The sequence below is a fragment of the Mauremys mutica genome, chromosome 6, assembly GCF_020497125.1.
Source record: "Mauremys mutica isolate MM-2020 ecotype Southern chromosome 6, ASM2049712v1, whole genome shotgun sequence".
Taxonomy (NCBI): domain Eukaryota; kingdom Metazoa; phylum Chordata; order Testudines; family Geoemydidae; genus Mauremys; species Mauremys mutica.
In genome coordinates, this window is record NC_059077.1 from 126,067,171 (window position 1) to 126,085,972 (window position 18,802).

Genomic DNA, 18,802 nt, shown 5'->3' on the forward strand with positions numbered 1-18,802 from the left:
ATGCTCCAATACATCTGTTAGTCTTTAAGGTGTCACAGGACTCTTTGTTGCTTTTTACAGGTCCAGACTTACACGGCTACCCCTCTGCTACATGGTATTGATGCTAGCATTAAAGTCACGTGGTCGCTTCCCTGCCTAGTTGGCCTCTCAGTATTCCTTGACCCAAAGCTATATGGTCCTGCACCCTAACCCATTCTCAGTTCTTCTCTGCCTCAGTGTGCCCGTGTAGCGAAGCAAGACTCACCGGTGCAGCGCCTCCTGCTGGTTGTCCTGAGAACTAGCTCGACTCCAGCCCGGAGCGCCCTCTGCAGGCCGATGTCTGACTTGCCTCAGGCCCCCATGTCCCTCCTGGTGCCCCTTACCCCTGGGGTTCTGCCCTCCACAGTACCCCTACTCTGGGTCTTCCCTCCCAGGGGAACCCCCAACCCTCTCACCAACCTTGCCTCAGTGGCTGCTGCCAGTCATCATCTAGCCCCAGCTCACTGGGGCAAACTGCAGCCTGTCATGGCCACTCATCATTGACAAGGAGGTTGGACCAGCTGCCTCTGCCTATCTCTGGGCTGCTGCCTCTGCAACCCAGTACCTGTTTTGACCCTTTTAACAAGGCCCACACCCTGGGGATTTACCAGGCTGGAGCTCCCCAGCTCCTCTTGCCTTTTCCCAGCTCTGCTCTGTTCCCTGTACCCTGAGCTCCCAGACAGCCCAGTCCTTCTCCCTCCAAGACTAGAGAGAGAGTCCTCCAGCTTCTGGCTCACAGCCCTTTTATAAGGCCAGCTGTGGCCTGATCGGGGCGTGGCCCCATCTGTGGCTGCCAATCAGCCCAGCTGCAGCCCTCTCCAGGACTGCTTTTAACTCCTCTGTACTGGAGTGGGGAAGCTGCCCCACTACAATCCTATAAAGGACTCTGAAGAAGAGGGATTAGTGTGGGTCTGCAGAGGTAATAATACCGTTAGAGAGGTCCATTTACAGGTAATTAAAATTTCTGCTTAATGAACTACCTCTGCAGATCTCCAGGGTTGGTAGAAGGTAGTATTGATTAGCAGGTAGTATCACACTCCAGCAGGAGGCCTTAAGAGTAATTTTGAGTAAAGACTGTAGAACTAACTGCTCTTTTGAACAGGCATCTGATCAAGTCCTAGAATTGAGAAGGTGTTGCTTTATAAATGTATAAATTATACTTGACTTTAGCAAAGCTTTTGATACAGTCTCCCACAGTATTCTTGCCAGCAAGTTAAAGACGTATGGATTGGACGAATGGACTAGAAGTAGATAGAAAGCTGGCTAGATTGTCAGGCTCAACAGGTAGTGATCAACGGCTTGATGTCTAGCTGGTAGCTGGTATCAAGCGGAGTGCCCCAGGGGTCAGTCCTGGGGCCGGTTTTGTTCAACATCTTCATTAATGATCTGGATGATAAGATGGATTGCACCCTCAGAAAGTTTGCAGATGACACTAAACTGGGGGGAGAGATAGATACACTGGAGGATAGGGTTAGGGTCCAAAGTGACCTAGACAAATGGATTGGGCCAAAGGAAATCTGATGAGGTTCAACAAAGACAAGTGCAGAGTCCTGCACTTAGGATGGAAGAACCCCATGCACTCCTACAGGCTGGGGACTGACTGGCTAAGCAGCAGGTCTGCAGAAAAGGTCCTGGGGATTACAGTGGACAAGAAACTGGATGAATCCAACAATATGCCCTTGTTGCCAAGAAGGCTAACGGCATATTGGGCTGCATTAGTAGGAGCATTGCCACAGATTGGGAGTGGTTATTTCCCTCTGTTCGGCACTGGTGAGGCCGCATCTGGAGTATTGCGTCCAGTTTTGGGTCCCTCCACTACAGAAAGGATGTGGACAAATTGGAAAGAGTCCAGCGGAGGGCAATGAAAATGATTAGGGGCCTGGGGCACATGATTTATGAGGAAAGGCTAAGGGAGCTGGTCATATTTAGTCTGTAGAAGAGAAGAGTGAGGGGGAGATTTAATAGCAGCCTTCAACTACCTGAAGGGGGGGGCACGTTGTCCAAAAAGGATAGAGCTCGGCTGTTCTCAGTGGTGGCAGATGACAGAATAAGGAGCGATGGTCTCAAGTTGCAGTGGGAGAGGTCTAGGCTGGGTTTTAGGGAAAACTATTTCACTAAGAGGGTGGTGAAGCACTGGAATGGGTTCCCTAGGGAGGTGGTGGAATCTTCATCCTTAGAGGTTTTTAAGGCCTGGCTCAACAAAGCCCTGGCAGGGATGATTTAGTTGGTGTTGGTCCTGCTTTGAGCAGGGTGTTGGACTAGATGACCTCCTGAGGTCTCTTCCAACCATAGTAGACTATGGTTCTATGGATTGATTCCCCCTGCACAGCCTGACAGATCTCATCTATAGATGCATCTCGGACCAAGCCAGCAGAAGCAGCCATGCACCATGTGGAACATGTCCTTAGACCTTCAGCTAGTTCCATTTGAAGAGTCTCTGTGTAGAAAATGCTCTACCTAAGGTTTCATCCTCATAAACTACAAAGAGTTGGTAGGATACGGGGAATGGTTTAGTTTTGTCCAAAAGATAAGACATCTTTTGACATATAAGTTATGCAGTCATGGCTCATCCACAAGGCTTTGCAGTATTTTACAGAAAAAACAACCGTTTTAGTTACTCTTTTTTTTTTTTAAACTATTACTCATAATCATGAGTTAACCTGAAGTTACCAAATATACTGCATAATTGTTACATGGTAGAACTATTTTAATCTTCTAGGTCATTTTCTCCTTTTTTTAAAAAAAGAAAGAAAGAAAAAGATAGAAGCTTAAAATGACATATTTTTTAAAATTTATTCTTTTGGGGGGAATAGGAAAGAGGAGGTAAGTCATCACTGTGTGAGTTCATAAGAGAAAAAGGTGGCATCTTTGACCCACTAATAATGAGTGTTACAGCTTCCCATGATGTCCAACTGGAAAGAAACTCATCTGAGGCATATCCATGCCTGAAGTGTTCATGGACAGAGATGCTCTAGGACAGTGGTTCTCAGCCAGGGATACACGTACCCCTGGGGTTACGCAGCGGTCTTCCAGGGAGTACTCAACTCATCTAGATCAGAGTTTCTCAACCTGGGGGTTGCCGGATGGTTTTAGGATGGTCACCTCCGGTGTTAGGGGGTGGCAAGCAAGACAGTTGCCTGGAACCCCACATAACAGGGGGCCCCGTGAAGCTAAGTTAAATGCTTCAGCCCCAGACAGTGGAACTCGGGCTTCAAATAAGGTTCACAAGAGAAAAAGAGGCTCAAGTATCACACACCAATTGTTGTACTTTATAATTATATGGTAAAAATGAGAAAGTCAGCAATTTTTCAGTAATAGTGTGCTGTGACACTTTTGTATGTTTGTCTGATTTTTGTAAACAAGTAGCTTTTAAGTGAGGTGAAACTTGGGGTATGCAGGACAAATTAGACTCCTTAAGGGGGTACAGTAGTCTGGAAAGGTTGAGAACCACTGCTGTAGGAAACAGCAGACGAGTACAGCCATAATCTCTCTAAAGGCTGTTGTAGATGTTGAATAAATTAATGTGGCGTTGCATCTCTTATGTAAGTGGGCCAATACTGGTGGGCACAAAATGTGTGTGTCAGACTTTGGAATGAATTGAAGTGTCAGTATATTTAAAATTAAATAAACTCTCTGAAAAGCTCTCTGAGAAGCTCTAAAAGAGAGACAAAAATCACAGACATAATTATTCACTCACTTTGAAAAGTAAAATTTGTATCTTGTTTTCTAGGCTGGTAAATCAGAGACTTCTAGAGGTGCAGTCACAGGTTGAAGAATTGCAGAAATCTTTGCAGGAGCAAGGTTCAAAAGCTGAAGATGTAAGTAGAATTGTACATCATACCTATATTCAAGTACCCACAGTTATCCTAACTTGCACTTTGTGTGATACCAGCTACATATTATATCATGAAGAAATAGTCTAGATGCAGTTTTCTGGCAGCTTTTTATTCTCCCAATTTAGATTTTAGCAACGTGGCCTAAAATTAAACTATGCCTACTTCTTGTAAAGTGAGACTCTTGTCTAAAACAAATAAATGTAAACAAGTTATCATGTGTAGAAAAGAAGTGAAGTGCATTCCCTGTCTTGTCATCTTCAGTGTCCCTGTTCCTTTGGTAAATTCAACACTGATTACAGTTCTGTTTGTACTCTGTAGATTAGTGAGACTTAGAAAATCAAGGCTACACTATGAAAATTCACCACTCTCAGTACCATTTAGTAAAATATACCATGGGTTTTGTTTGTTTTGTGTTATTTTCCTGAAGCAAAGTCCTTTCTTACCAAAGTAAATCCACGAATTGCTGTTATAAATGTACCTGCATAGTGCAAATTAAGGTTGAGATTTTACACATGCCAGAGCCAAGAAATTCAAACGATCAGCCCTCTTACTAGTGCAGTATTGTCCCTCCGTGTATGCCTTGATAGATGTGACTGCCTTTTTAATGCAATGTGGGGGAAAGGTACAGTTGCTGTGGAGCCATAGCTTCAAATTCTCCATTGAGAATTCTTTTTGGAGATCCCCACTTTTGAGAGCACATGCTTTAAAAGCCACAGGCTCCAGAGCTCTCTAGAAAGCAGTAACCTTTGGGGTTGTGTGTATGCTCTCTTGCATATCCAAATGTGTATTACTTTCTAACCCATAGTAGCAAGTCTTCAAGCTGTTGCTTTCTTCTTCACTGTTTTTGTTTTAAAGCAGACTTAGGGCAGGTCTACACCATGAGGCTAAGTCGACCTAAGTTATGCAACTCCAGCTACATACCTTAGGTCGGCTAATTGAGGCGTCTACACAGCCCTGGGTCAACGGGAGAAACTCTCCCATCGACTTACCTTATGCTTCTCGTTCCGGTGGAGTACCGGAGTCAACGGGAGAGCGATTGGTGGTCAATTTAGTGGGTCTTCACTAGACCTGGTGGATCGATTACCGCAGCGTTGATCCACTGTAAGTGGAGACAAGCCCTTTGTGAAACCAGTGCAAATTTTTATGTAACTGCTTATTTTGCTTTGAATTTCTTATTTTAATTTAGCTTAATCTAGTTTTTACCAGTGTAAACTACACCAAAATAAACCACACTTACCTATCATTAATTATAGGTTTCAAATATAGAATAATTTTTTTTAAAATATGTAGTGTAGATAATTAATTTTTAAGGTAGGTCTATGCCATTATGTGGTTCGAAGACCTGCTCTGTGCCCTCGGTTACATGGATCAAAGTCAAAATTTTTCTTGGTGGACCTGGAAAATTGGAAGATAAGTATTGTAAACCGTGTGGAAATGTGTGATGTTTGTTTGTTTAAGTAGTTCCATTGCCTGTCCCATAAAGCAGTAAAAATATTGTTTATTTCTGAAGTCAGGCACTTCTGCAAACCCAGTACATGCACTCCTAACATATGATCCACATGGAGACAGAAATAGTTCATTTTGAGGGTGCAGGGCAAAAACAGAATTACCTGGGAATTTTTTTCCGTTGTTTCTTTATACAGGTAAGAAATCACTAGCAAAGCAGGTTTTTTTTCCCTAATTTTTTTTTGAGGTAGAGATAAATTAGTTATTAAATGTTTTGTTTTGTTTTTAAATCCACCTCCTGAATATTTTTGCCAGAGTTGCTTCTATGATAATTGTGTACAGATGTTTAAGACTACAAATGCTTTTTGTGTAATGACAGTAGGATAAAGCTGTCTTCTAATTACTTTTGAGTATTTATCATAAATGAATAAACTGTTTCCCACATGGGAGAAAAAGGCAAAACAGCTGGTGGGAGTTTGCTAGCTGCTGTAGGGAAATTTCTATTATTGTGGATGAAGGTTTTGAGCAGGGCTAATGGCAAACAATTGTGAAACTTTCAGAAAATTAAGAGGATGATGTCAATGTCAATTATTTTTAAATGGAGAAAATAAATTTTTCCTCCTATTCAGTATAGTAATTGTAAGAGTTACTTGTAACAACAATAGGTACAACATTTTGAGACAGGAATGTGTTTTTCAACTTGGCAATGCCCTTTAAAAGGGTTTGCTATACATTTTTGTAGCACATCACTTCTTTACTTAGTTATTTAACTCAAATATATTTGTTACTGTCCCTGAAAATTTTATATAGTGCTATAGGTATATGCAGCAATCTAGAATGGGTAAAATGTGCCATATAAATATCAGTTTCACTACAGTGCAATACAGAACTCATACGTAGGATGCATAATGCATCCTTTTTCTACATCATGGCCACAGGCCCATCCAACAGACTAGGTCTTGTTTGACTGTTTTGTCTCTAACGTGGGCACGCCTTCAAAATATCTCTTAAAAACAGCAGCTACTCTCCTATGAAATTCTAGTTTGAATATGCTGGTTCATGTATGTGCTTCTTTACTACTTTTATATTGTTTGTTTTTGGTGTGGAGGCAGAAAAGCATTCATCAGGTACGTCTAGACTGCAAATAAAAACCCACAGCGGGCCTGTGACAACTGACTCAGGCTCACAGTGCCCGGACTGTGGGGCTGTTTCATTGCAGTGTAGACTTCCAGGCATAGGCTGCAGCTGGAATGGGCCAGCCCCGGGTGTCTAATTGCAGTGTAGACACACCCACACGGTTGAACGCAGTATGGATAATTTGTGCTAGTTTTCTAAAAGTCCCCTGAAAATGAGACAAGATAATGAAATGACTAAGTACAGAGAGGAAGGGAAAATGTGCATATATTTCCCCCCCTCACTTTTCCCGCAATGAATAGTTTTAACTTTTTCTGTTCATGAGTTACTAAATAGTTTCTTCTCTTGGCTGCTGTTTTTGCTTCATACTAATATGTTCTCTCTGTCTCTTGGCATGGGTTTCTGCTCAAGGCTATTGTGAGTATGGCTTTCTGTTTCCTTAACACTATCATGTTTTAGGCATTTATGGTTTTGATAAAAAATGAGATGCTTAAATATGTAAAGTGACATTTTGTCACAAATGAAAAATTATTTTGAAGCTTTAAAAAAAATATATTTTTTTTATCCAGCTGTGACTTAACCATGAGGTATAGCTTAGGACACCACAGGTGTAAGATATTTGTGCATCTGTAGTCAAATAATAAAGACATGAGAACAAAGAACAGTGGGAAAAAATGTTGATGGTGAACTCCTGGCCCTACTGAAGTCGGTGATGAAACTTCCACAATTTTGGTGGGGCCAGGGTTTTAGACTGATTTTTTTTAATCTGATGTTTCTTTAATGCTTTAGTAGTGCAACTCTTCAGGAAAGCTTGCTGCACTGTCTTTTAGTTTCAGATAAAGAAGTTTGGATTAACCTGCAAACATACCAGAGCATGGAGAAAAGAAAACAAATGAAATAGAATTGTTTTTGTAAGAAATTGATCCAATTTCAGATAAATGTTTGTAAAGCATCCTAACTTCAGTATGATCATATAACTGTTAAGGGAAGGATAATTACTACAGTACTGTAGAGAACTGTTGTAAATGTTTGGTATAAACAGAATGCAGTGAAAATATGGCAGCTTTGGTATAAATGTAAAATTACGTATTTCACGGTAATATAATATTCACTGATATAATTCACTGATATAATCTCAAGTTCCCCAATGTTTTAAAATAATTAACACACTTAACTTTCTATTTTAGTCAGTTCTTCTGAAAAAGAAGCTTGAAGAACATCTGTAAGTAATAACACTTTCCTGTTTTTTTTTGTAATAATGAAATAAAAATACTGACTTTCTGTATGTTGGAGAATGCTTAGCCAGTAGTGGGAAGGTCACTCGTTAATGATTTGGAAGATATATAAGCAACAGAAGTGTAGATAGCTAAATATACCCAAGGAAGCCATTATTCAAGTATTATTTACATCTTGTCGAGAAAGTCTTTGCCAAAGAAAAATAATTAAGGAAGAATAATGATTTTATGGTGTTAGAAAAGTTTGATTTAAAATGTTGTAAAGCTTAAATCAAGAGGAATAGTTCATGTTGCCCTGAAGAAAGCACTTTAATATAAACAGTATTTACTTGTCCACTCTTAAGTATACGTTATAGCAGTGGTTCTCAACCAGGGGCACATGTACCCCTGGGGGTATACAGAGGTCTTCCAGGGAGTACATCAACTCATCTAGATATTTGCCTAGTTTTACAACAGGCCACATAAAAAGCACTAGCGATGTCAGTACAAACTAAGATTTCATACAGATGATGACTTGTTTATAATGCTCTATATACTGTATACTGAACTGTAAGTACAATATTTATATTCCGATTGATTTATTTTATAATTATATTGTAAAAATGAGAAAGTCAGCAATTTTTCAGTAACAGTATGGTGTGACACTTTTGTATTTTTATGTCTGATTTTGTAGTAGTTTTTAAGTGAGGTGAAACTTGTGGGTACACAAGACAAATCAGACTCCTGCCAGGGGTACAGTACTCTGGAAAGGTTGAGAGCCATTGCATTATATAATAAAAGATAAGGTAGGTGAGGTAATAGCTTTTATTGGACCAGCTTGTGTTGGTGGAAGGTTTCAAGCACAGTTCTCTTCTTTATGTGTGGGGAAGGAAGAAGAGTGTCTGGGCTCAATACAAGCTGGGACAGATTTGTTAAGCCAAAGGGGTAATGCATTTGGAAGCGGTCACTTTAAATGAAGTAGGATGAGGGGCTCAGGGCAGGGGAGTGAGGGCTGTGGGCTCTGGGGCAGGGCCAGGGATTTGGTGTGCAGGCTGCCCTGGAGCTATGGTGTGGGGACAGGACTCCCCACAGCTTTCTCTCCCCACAGCAGCACCTGGGCTTTGGGGGGAGAGGCGCCTCTCTGCACTGCAGCAGCTCTGGGACTGGGGCCACAGGATAGGTGCCTGTCCCGCAGGTCTGGGGCTAGGCTGGGGAAGGAGAAAGGAGAGGGGTGTCTCTTCCCCAGCTGCAGCAGGTCCGGACTGGGTTGGGGCCAGAAGAGGGACACCTCTCCCCCGGCCGCGGCAGTTCCAGGGCTGGGAGAGAGGCATCTCTCCCCGCTGAAGCCCTGAGCACCAGCACGGTGCTTAATAGGCTGTTCCGCGGCCACGCAGCTTACAGGGAACTCTAGCCTCCAGAAACTCCACGTTAACAACCTCCCCCTGAATACCATGGATGTCACCTCCCTATACACCAACAATCCCTCACCATGCCATCATTGCTGCTTGCCTCAAATACAAACAAGATAATGGACAATGCTTGGAAATCCACCCAAAACACATCCATGTCATCTTCACCCACAACAATTCCACATTTAACAATGAAAACTTCAGCCAAACCATGGGAACAGCCACGGGTACTAGAATTGGCTTCCCAATATACCACACTCTTCATTGGTCACTTCGAGGAAAAATGTCTGGAAAAATGCACCATGAAACCAATGATATACCTGTGATACGTAGATGATATTTCCATCATCTAGACAGAAGTCCTAAACTCCCTCATAGATTTCCACCACAACTTCAACAACCACCACCCAGCCATCAAACTATCTCTAGCACACTCTCTTGACTTTCTGGACACCACAATGGAACCCTATAAATGACCATGTACAAGAAATTCACTAATCACCACACTTACCTCCACAGATCCAGCAACCACACAGACATACCAAAAAATCTCTTATCTGCAGCCAGGCACTCATATACCACTGACTTTGCTCTGAAGAAAGAGTCTGGGCTACACACCTAAACACACTTTAATCTGCCTGCACTAAACAAATACACTCCACCAGAGAAGTAGATCAAGTAATGGAATGAGCCACCCAAATATCCCAAGAGAATCTGCTTTAGTACAGAAAAAAACACATTGAGTGCACATCCCTAGTTGTCACCTACCACCCCATACTGGAACCCATACGGGGTATCATCAAACAGTTACAACCCATATTTGATAGGGACTACATCCTGAAAGAAATGTTTCCTGAACCCCCCTTCTTCTGGCCTTCAAACAACCTCCAGCCTTGCGAAGTTCATCATCAGAAGCAGCTCCCCACAGACCAGGACACACCAACTAACAGTGGCACCAGAACCTGCCAGAAAAACAGATGCCAAACCTGCAGAGACACAGTAGGAGAGAGATCATACCCCCCCCATAACATAGCTTTCAAGATTCATGGATTCTACGCATGCTTATCAGAACAGATGCATCAAATACCCAGTAAGTATGTGGGTGAAACCAGATGTTGACTACGCACTTCAGTGGACTCACACAGGAAAACGTTAAACAAAAATACCCTAATACCTGTGGGCGTACACTTTTCACAAAGTGATCACTCCATATCTGATCTTTCAGTACTTGTGCTCAAAGGAAACCTGTACTACACCTTCAAAAGGTGAGCCTGGGAACTTAAAATCAGAACTCTGCTGAACACCAAAAACCATGAATTTAACAGGGACAGTGATTTTATGTCTCATTACAACAATCTGTAACACAGCACACTGCCTGCTACCCTTCATGCATAACCAATCTAACTCCCAGTTGCCTACTTCATTTCAAGTGACCACCTCCAAAAGTCATTACCCCTTCTGTTTTAACAATCTATCTCAACTTCTATTTAGCTCAGATACTCTGCTTCCTTCTCCAGAGCAGAAGAAGAGCTCTGTGTAGCTCAAAAGCTTGTACCTTCCACAAACACAACTTGGTCCAATAAAAGATATTACCCTCACCTACCTTGTCTCTCCCATATCCTGGGACCAACAGGGTTACAATGCGACAAACAGAATAAAAGATAAGATCTTAATGAATGTGATCATTTTGTTTTACCATTTACACACTTGTCTTAATTTTACACTTTTCTGAACTGCAGTTGTTACCTAAAGTTCTTCTTCGAGTGGTGGTCCCTATATGTATTCCATACGTATATGCACATGCACACCGTGTGCCTGAATCCAGAAGTGTTTCTAGCAGTATCCGTTGACCCGCACATGTTCTCAGCCAAGGCTATAATAAGGGTTGCGGGCTGATGTCTCTTCAGTTCCCTCTTACCGCCGCGTGGCCCGAGTCAGAACACCTGTTCCTTCACTCGATACTACTTCCACAAATAGGACATCCGGTGATGGGACCTCTTTGCCACTCGTGAGAACTTAAAGCTGACCCTTTATTGTTCGAGAGGGGCCATGGGAGAGGACTCACAGGGCGACGCTCTTCTCCTCCCTTGGACAAGCGATCTCCACTACATCTTTCCCCCCATTCCCCTCCTCTCACAAATGTTATGCAAGATCTACCGGCACCGATCTACCATAATACTCATAGCCTCATTCTGACCCCATCAGTTTTAGTTCACGGATCTCCTCAGACTCTCCACCCACACACCACTCTGCCTCCAAACACTCCTGGATCTCCTCATACAGGATCAGTGCCGGCACCCCAATCCGGGATCTCTTTGCCTCATGGCCTGGTTTTTGGATGGGGCTCAAGAATAGACAGGGCATACTCCACACCAGTGTGACACATTTTAAACCAAAGTAGGGAGGGCATCCATTAGGGCCTGCTTCCAAGCTAAATGACAGCGCTTCACCGTATGGGCTCACTGTCATCACCACCCAAGAGTGCGATATCTATACCTATTGTCCTCAACCACCTTCTCGATCTCCAAACATCAGGTCTTGCCCTCAGCTGTTCATGGGTCCACCTGGCAGTGCTCAGTGCCTTTCTCCCCCCCTTACCACTGTCCATTTCATGAAGTGTGTACTCAACACCTTCCTGCCAGTACTGAAGACCCCCACCACCGTGGGACCTTAATCTCATTCTCTCTCCCCTCACAAAGCACCCTTCAAGCCTCTGGCAACATGCTCCCTCTCCCACCTCTCCACGAAGGCGACATTCGTAGTAGCCATTACCTTAGCTTACACCGTATTCCACTAGGATAAATTTTCCTTATGGATACACCCTAAATTCCTCCCAAAGGTAGTTTGAGTTCCACCTAAATCAGTGCATCCACCTACCTGTTTTCTGCCCCAGACCACATGCCTCCCATGCGGACAGGGTCCTGCTCTCCCTCGATGTCTGCCGTGTAAGTGCCGTTCTACCTCCACAGGACTTGCTCCTTTCACTCATTGCCAAAACTATTTGTGGCCATTGCCGACCGATCCAAGGGACAAGCCCTCTCCTCCCAATGAATCTCCAAATGGGTCTTCAGGTGCATCCACGAATCCTAAGTATGATCCAACATACCACCACCGGATGTAGTCACAGCCGCTGTACACAAGCACAAGCAGCCACATTGGCCTGCCGCGCAGACGTCTGGTGGCAAGACATCTGTTGTGCATCAGCCTGGTGCTCTGTCCACTTGTTCAAGTCCCATTATGCCATTGAACAAGCAGCAGCTACGAACACTGCTGTGCGCCAAGCTGTACTACAGACTGCACTTCCCATCGCATCCTCTCACCCACCTCCACACTGATCACTGCTTCCTACTCACCCACATATGGAATGTGTGTAGGAACCGTCACTCGAAGAAGAGGAGGCGATTACTTACCTGTACCTGAAGGTTCTTTGAGATGTGTGGTCTCTATTTGTATTCTAATGCCCGCCTACCATCCCCTCTGCTGCAGACTGGCCTGCACAGAGGTGAGGGGGGATACTGGAAAGGCATTGACCCACACAACCTATTATACCCTCAGCTGCAAACACGTGCGGGTCAATGGACACTGCTAGAAATACGTCCGGACTCAAGTGCATGGCGCGCATGCCACCCACGTATGGAATACAAATAGGGACCACATATCTTGAAGAACCTCCAGTTACAGGTCAGTAATCTCCTCATATGATGACCTACTGGCTTACAACAAGTGTATAGCCTCTGTCTGGGGTGTTGTGGGGGGTTAGACAGTCTTTAATAATGTCATAGCTGTCAAAATCATGTATTTCAAGCAGGCTTTGTACAGCTTATTGTAATTTATAAAGTAATTGTAGAATTTTGGACTGAGAATGGAGCTTTCTGATGTTACAACTGTGCATATACAGTAATGTTTTTTCTTCTGTTTTTTAAACAGTTCCATTCTTTGTTCATTGATATCACTCACCATGCCCTAGTGCCTCACGGCCAAAAGTCAGCTTTGTTATAATTTCCCAGAATTGTAGAACATGGAATTTTTTTACTGCTTAATTTTCATTTGAGATGGAGAAGAATGTTGGAACAATAATGTATCTTTTCACAATTTGTAACAGGGAGAAGCTGCATGAGGCTAACAATGAAATACAGAGGAAACGAGCTATTATTGAAGATTTGGAACCAAGATATAACAACAGTTGTGAGTTTTCCTCCATTAGAACACAGTCTTTACATAAAAAAGCTTGTATGTACAGAGGGTTTTTAATAATTAACAGAGAAAACTGTAAAATGTTTTTAAAAAATGAATTGTAAAATTGTAAGTGTTTTATTGATACAAAATTATAGGGAAGTCTGACAATGGTAAGCAGATATTAATTCTTGCAGAGGAGAACATCAAGATTTACTGACCCAAAAGATACTGTTAATGTTTATGGACAGGAAGCAGAGGTCACTTTACTAAAATCTTGATGCCCAGAGGAATGTCAAGTTAATACAGTTCTTGACTGGTCACCTTAACCTCAGTTATCCAGAATTGCTGTTATCTGCGATAGGTTCATGTCCCTGGTATCTGTTACGTTAAAAATCCCTCCATGCTTATTAGCTCTCCTGCAATATGTTGATACGTACTACATGTTGCCTCAACATGTGTTCAGATTGTAGACTGAAATGGTGATGACAGAGTTGGATAATCAGAAAAATCATTAGAGCAAATCTTTGGACACTGGTTGGTCAATGAGAATGTGGCTTTAGCCAAGTAGGCCAGTTTGGGATTTCACAGCCACACATCAAGTCCCAATTGTAAAGGACTCTAAATGGTATGTTGCTTTTTTAAAAAAGGCAAATGTGTACCGCCATTACATTGAGTAGGTTGGAAAAAAATAAGTGCCCCATCATCTTTCAAACATCGATGCCAGCATCTGTCCGAAGATGCCAGAGAGGCTTTGTTCATGAAAGAGTCCTGTAAGATCTACACACTGTTTTGTTCTGTATTAGTTTGAGTGGGACATGATCCTTTTTTTTTTATCTTCTATAATATAAAGCATATAGCTGGGGGACTCAGATAATTCAAAGATGTGGAATTGACTAGTCAGGCCTTTGTAAGCTGTCAGCCTACATAATCCTTAGGCCCACTGGGTTTGAGGGAGGACACATTGGTAGGGCACACTTACGCATCTGTGGGAATGGGAGGGAAAATAGGCAGTGGGAGTGAGTAGCAGATGACAGTAAGGGGTTGAAGGAGGAAGTGTCATTTTTAAACTGGTTCTCCTTCCCTCCTTCTCCATCATACACATGTGCATGCACACACTCCGAGAAAAGTCAAGCTGCCATTTCAGCAACAGCTTTCTCTGATTTTTCTAGAGTAAAAGCCAGTCTGGGAGCTGTTCAATATTACAAATTAATATTATAATAGTAATTTATATTCATACAAGAGAATAACTTAGTTCAAAAACAGTTAAAGTTGAAAATCTTTTCAGTTCAAAAACAGTTAAAGTTGAAAATCTTTTTCAGCCCACAAAATAATATTACACTTTATAAAAATTCCACACCTTAAAATGATAAGAAGTCTGGAAATAAAGAATACGGGGATTCAGCAACTTCCCCACTCACTGAACCTCAGTATTAAATATCAGAGGGGTAGCCGTGTTAGTCTGGTTCTGTAGAAGCAGCAAAGAATCCTGTGGCACCTTATAGACTAACAGACGTTTTGCAGCATGAGCTTTCGTGGGTGAATACCCACTTCTTCGGATGCAAGTGAATACCCACTTCTTCTTGCATCCGAAGAAGTGGGTATTCACCCACGAAAGCTCATGCTGCAAAACGTCTGTTAGTCTATAAGGTGCCACAGGATTCTTTGCTGCTCAATATAAAGTATCTGACGCCTTAAAGGGGCCTGATTTTTAGAGGCCAGGTACTTGGAATTTTTTTCATAAAGATGTTGAAAATTTTAGCCTAAGCTTTTATTTGGATAGGCCTAAATGCCATTTATGGAACCTTCTAAAGTTTTTGTATTTTGAGAGTTATCCTACTCTGAAGTGTCACAGTAAAAACTGTGGCTGTAATTAAATTCTTTGAGTTCTTTTAACAGACATGAGTGGAAACAACTGAAAATATCTAGGATTGTTGGCAGGGGCGGCTCTAGGATTTGCGCCGCCCCAAGCAGGACGGCACGCCGCGGGGGGCGCTCTGGCCGTTGCTGGTCCCGCGGCTCCAATGGACCTCCTGCAGACGTGCCTGCGGAGGGTCCGCTGGTCCCGCGGCTCCGGTGGACCTCCCACAGGCATGCCTGTGGATGCTCCACTGGAGCCGCGGGACCAGCGGACCCTCCGCAGGTACGTCTGCGGGAGGTCCATCGGAGCCGCGGGACCAGCAGACCTTCCGCAGGCACGTCTGCAGGAGGTCCACCGGAGCCGCCTGCCGCCCTCCCGCGGGACGCCGCCCCAAGCGCGTGCTTGGTGCGCTGGGGTCTGGAGCCGGCCCTGATTGTTGGGTAGAGTAAGAAGCAAAATTTTTAAAACAGATATAACCTTTGAGTATCCCTTTCTGCCTCTAGGAATGATCAGTAAAGTAGATCTTACTTTGCCCGGTCACATTCTCAATATTAGGCCAGTGCTTGGAGAGGACATTGCAAGTAAGATAAATGGGAGTGAGTGCCACAACAAAGTGCTATTACAAAACAGATGATCAGGAGTTGTGCCTGATCTGAGATTCTCCAAGAACCAAACACTGATGTCATGCACCGTTTGATCAGGGATGACAAAATCAGTCTCTTCAGACAAGTCCTTGGATGAACGATAATCTATGCAAATACTGTTGGCTAGCTATCCCCATAAATCAACCCATTCAAGTATCTGTACAATGAAACTGTCTTGCTGGTCCATAAAACTTATTTATAAAATGTTAAAAACAAATTATTTGTTTATTTTTGTCACATTTTTGGTGAAATTCTTCAGTGTTACCTTTGGGGAAAGATGTATAGGGGTTTTTTCTCCTGTAGATTTCTTTAACATATATTTGGCTTAGGTGAATTATGCTGCCACAATGTTTTGGAACATATACTGCATTGCTAACCCTCACTTTTATGAATTAACAATGAGTTGCCCAATAGTGGCATTAATGTAGGGCTGTAATTATCCCTTTAATTTTCCATATGCTCAGACAGTAATGTTGTCTACAGGGTAATTATTTAACGGGTGTATATAGTGGAGTAGAATACACTGTGTCTCCCCCTTCATGTGTTTGAGTTGTTGAATACTTAACCACTGTATCTGCTGAATTAGTAGAACATTTTGCTATCCTGACTTGTGCTTTCCTTTACTGAAGAAATAAGTACTAGCTATGGATTTAATTTATATTTAAACAAACAATATTAAAGTGTGTTTATTTTTAGTATGACTTTTTAAAATATATTTCTCCCTACGTAAAGCACTCAAAATTGAAGAATTACAAGAAGCTTTACGGAAAAAAGAAGAAGAAATGAAGCAAATGGAGGAACGATACAAAAAGTATTTGGAAAAGGCCAAGAGTGTAAGTGCATGGTGCTCTGAGCTGAGGTTTATGTTGCTCACCCTCTCTCCGTGGTAATGAAAATAAATAAAACAGATCTAACAATATTAATCACCACAGGAGAGGAAGGTAATTAGTGGGTTTTGTTGTAGTTTTCAGTTTGATACCAGTATGCTACATAATATTAAGTTTATCTTCCTGCAGAAGCCTCTTCCTCAAATTTATGTTTGTGCAAACCAACTTCCCCCTGCCCCTCTTCACCTATCTGTCTTTTATACAAACACCAACCCCCCCCAAACTGAAAGCACCATATTCATTTATGCCAGTGGTTTACCCAGACCAGTATTCTGTCCTTGACAGTGACCAGCACCAGGTGGCACCTAGTAAGGTAACAATTATGTGATAACCTGCCACATGGGGAAAGTTCTTTCCAACTCTGGTCAGCTAGTGGGTTGGTTTATGTCTGAAGTACAAGGGTTAATTTCCCTTTTTAATGTTTATTATGACAGTTATAACTGAGATGATTTTCTTACTATTCATAGAAATAGCTTATTCTATTAAGCTCTTTGCCTCAATGAGTTCTATGGGTTAATTATATATGCACAGTCTCAAAAAATAATGCATCAATTTTAATTTCTTTGGTCTCCCCTTCTTGATTTGAGAGGGTAAATAGGGGCACCCAACTGCCATTCTCTATGCCATTGATTCCTTTAGATCCCTCTTTATTGTGTCACCTTTTATTTATCTCTTCTCAAAACAAAGGATTTTTAGTACAGCCTCATATGCAAGCTGTCCCATGCTTCTAATCACTTCTTTTCCCTTCTCTACCCCTTTTCTGTTTTGCTATATCCTTTTCAAGATGGGGTGCCCAAAACTGACATAAAAAATCAGTCTTCCTCAAGCCACAGATGGCTCATCAGGCTAATACAGTTTTATAGACATGTCAGTTTCCATAGCCAAAGGTACACAAGGGACTGCTGTGGCCTTTTACATCCCTAATCCTGTAGATCAGGTACCCATTTTGCAGCTGGGTGAACTGGAGGCGGCCCTTCAGTATGAGATCAAGCGAAACTCGGACCCACAACCTTTGGGTTTGTAATTGAGCACTTCAGTCGCTCAGCCATCACCCCTTGTTAAGGGGTGGCTATGCCATCAGGTTTATATTGGTAGTATGGTATTTTCACTATTCTTCTCTTTCCTATTCTGAATACACCCTAACGGTTACATCTTGTTAGTGTTTTTGCGTGCCCTGATAGATGTTTTCATTGAGCTGTTCGTGATGATGCCTAGGTTTTTTTCCTAAGTGAGAAGAATTAATTTAGGACCCATCAGTGAGTTTCTAGTCCATGACAGAAGTTTACCTCTCCTCTTTTGTGACTTACCTTGTGAAGGATTTCAAAGGCTTTTTGAAAGTCCAAATAAAGTTATATTTTTCACTTCTCCTTTATCCATTATGTTACTGACTCTCTCAAAGCATTCTAACAAGTTAGAGGCAAGCTTTTTGCTTTGCATAAGCTGTGCTGATTTGTCCTGTTCATAGCATGTTAATCTAAGAGTTTTCTAGAACACTAGCTTTAATTATTTTTCAACTAATTTATGCTTTTTTGTGGCTTTCTGATATTTCCATGATACTTCCCTAGAACCTTTTTTAAAAATGGATACAGTGATTATACCTGGAGTAGTAGTCTCTAGTAGCTCAGCCACTTCATTATTAATTTCCTTCAGGACTCTTGCGTGAATATCATCTATTAAAGGAGGTTTATTAAAACTTAAATGATGATTTTGTTCCAGCATATTCTATTTGACATTTCAGCGTCTGACATCACTTCATCCTCATTACTTGTGCAGAGTTCTGAAATAGGTAGAATATAGGAGGAGGAAGTGAAGTGGCTGTGTACGTACAAGCACACACCCACACGCATGTTTACTGTTAAAAAGTTTCCAGCAACTTTCTTGGATGGAATTAGAAATCTGGGCCACTTGCTGGAGAGTCTCTTGCTTTAGTTCAATTTTTATAGGTGTTCAGATGCTACTATGGTAGGTGCCGCATACGAACCTAGATCGATATGTCCCCATCAAACTTAATGGGGATTCTTCATCTCACTGGCACTCCCCTTGGATTCCTGCTAATGGCTGCAGCAGAGCTACCAGGAGAAACTGACAGTGGTGCTCCAAGTCCCTGAGTCATGGTCACCTTCCACCATTTCCTTCCAGTGAGAGGGAGTCTTTGAGTGCAGGGTGGAAGGTTGAGGGAA

At 42.3% G+C, this 18,802-nt stretch overlaps 1 protein-coding gene across 3 annotated transcripts in view; it reads left to right on the forward strand.

Annotated features, from left to right (window-relative positions):
* The window catches only part of HOOK3 (hook microtubule tethering protein 3), a 151,439-nt gene that overhangs the window by 106,012 nt on the left and 26,625 nt on the right, over positions 1-18,802 (forward strand). For 2 of the 3 annotated variants that reach the window (XM_045021964.1, XM_045021965.1), the window contains exons 16-19: positions 3,749-3,836; positions 7,622-7,656; positions 13,160-13,242; positions 16,468-16,568. In XM_045021964.1, the coding sequence (XP_044877899.1) occupies positions 3,749-3,836; positions 7,622-7,656; positions 13,160-13,242; positions 16,468-16,568 (307 nt within the window). Of the gene's footprint in view, positions 1-3,748; positions 3,837-6,845; positions 6,852-7,621; positions 7,657-13,159; positions 13,243-16,467; positions 16,569-18,802 lie in introns of all 3 variants that reach the window. The other variant, XM_045021963.1, reaches the window with a different exon arrangement.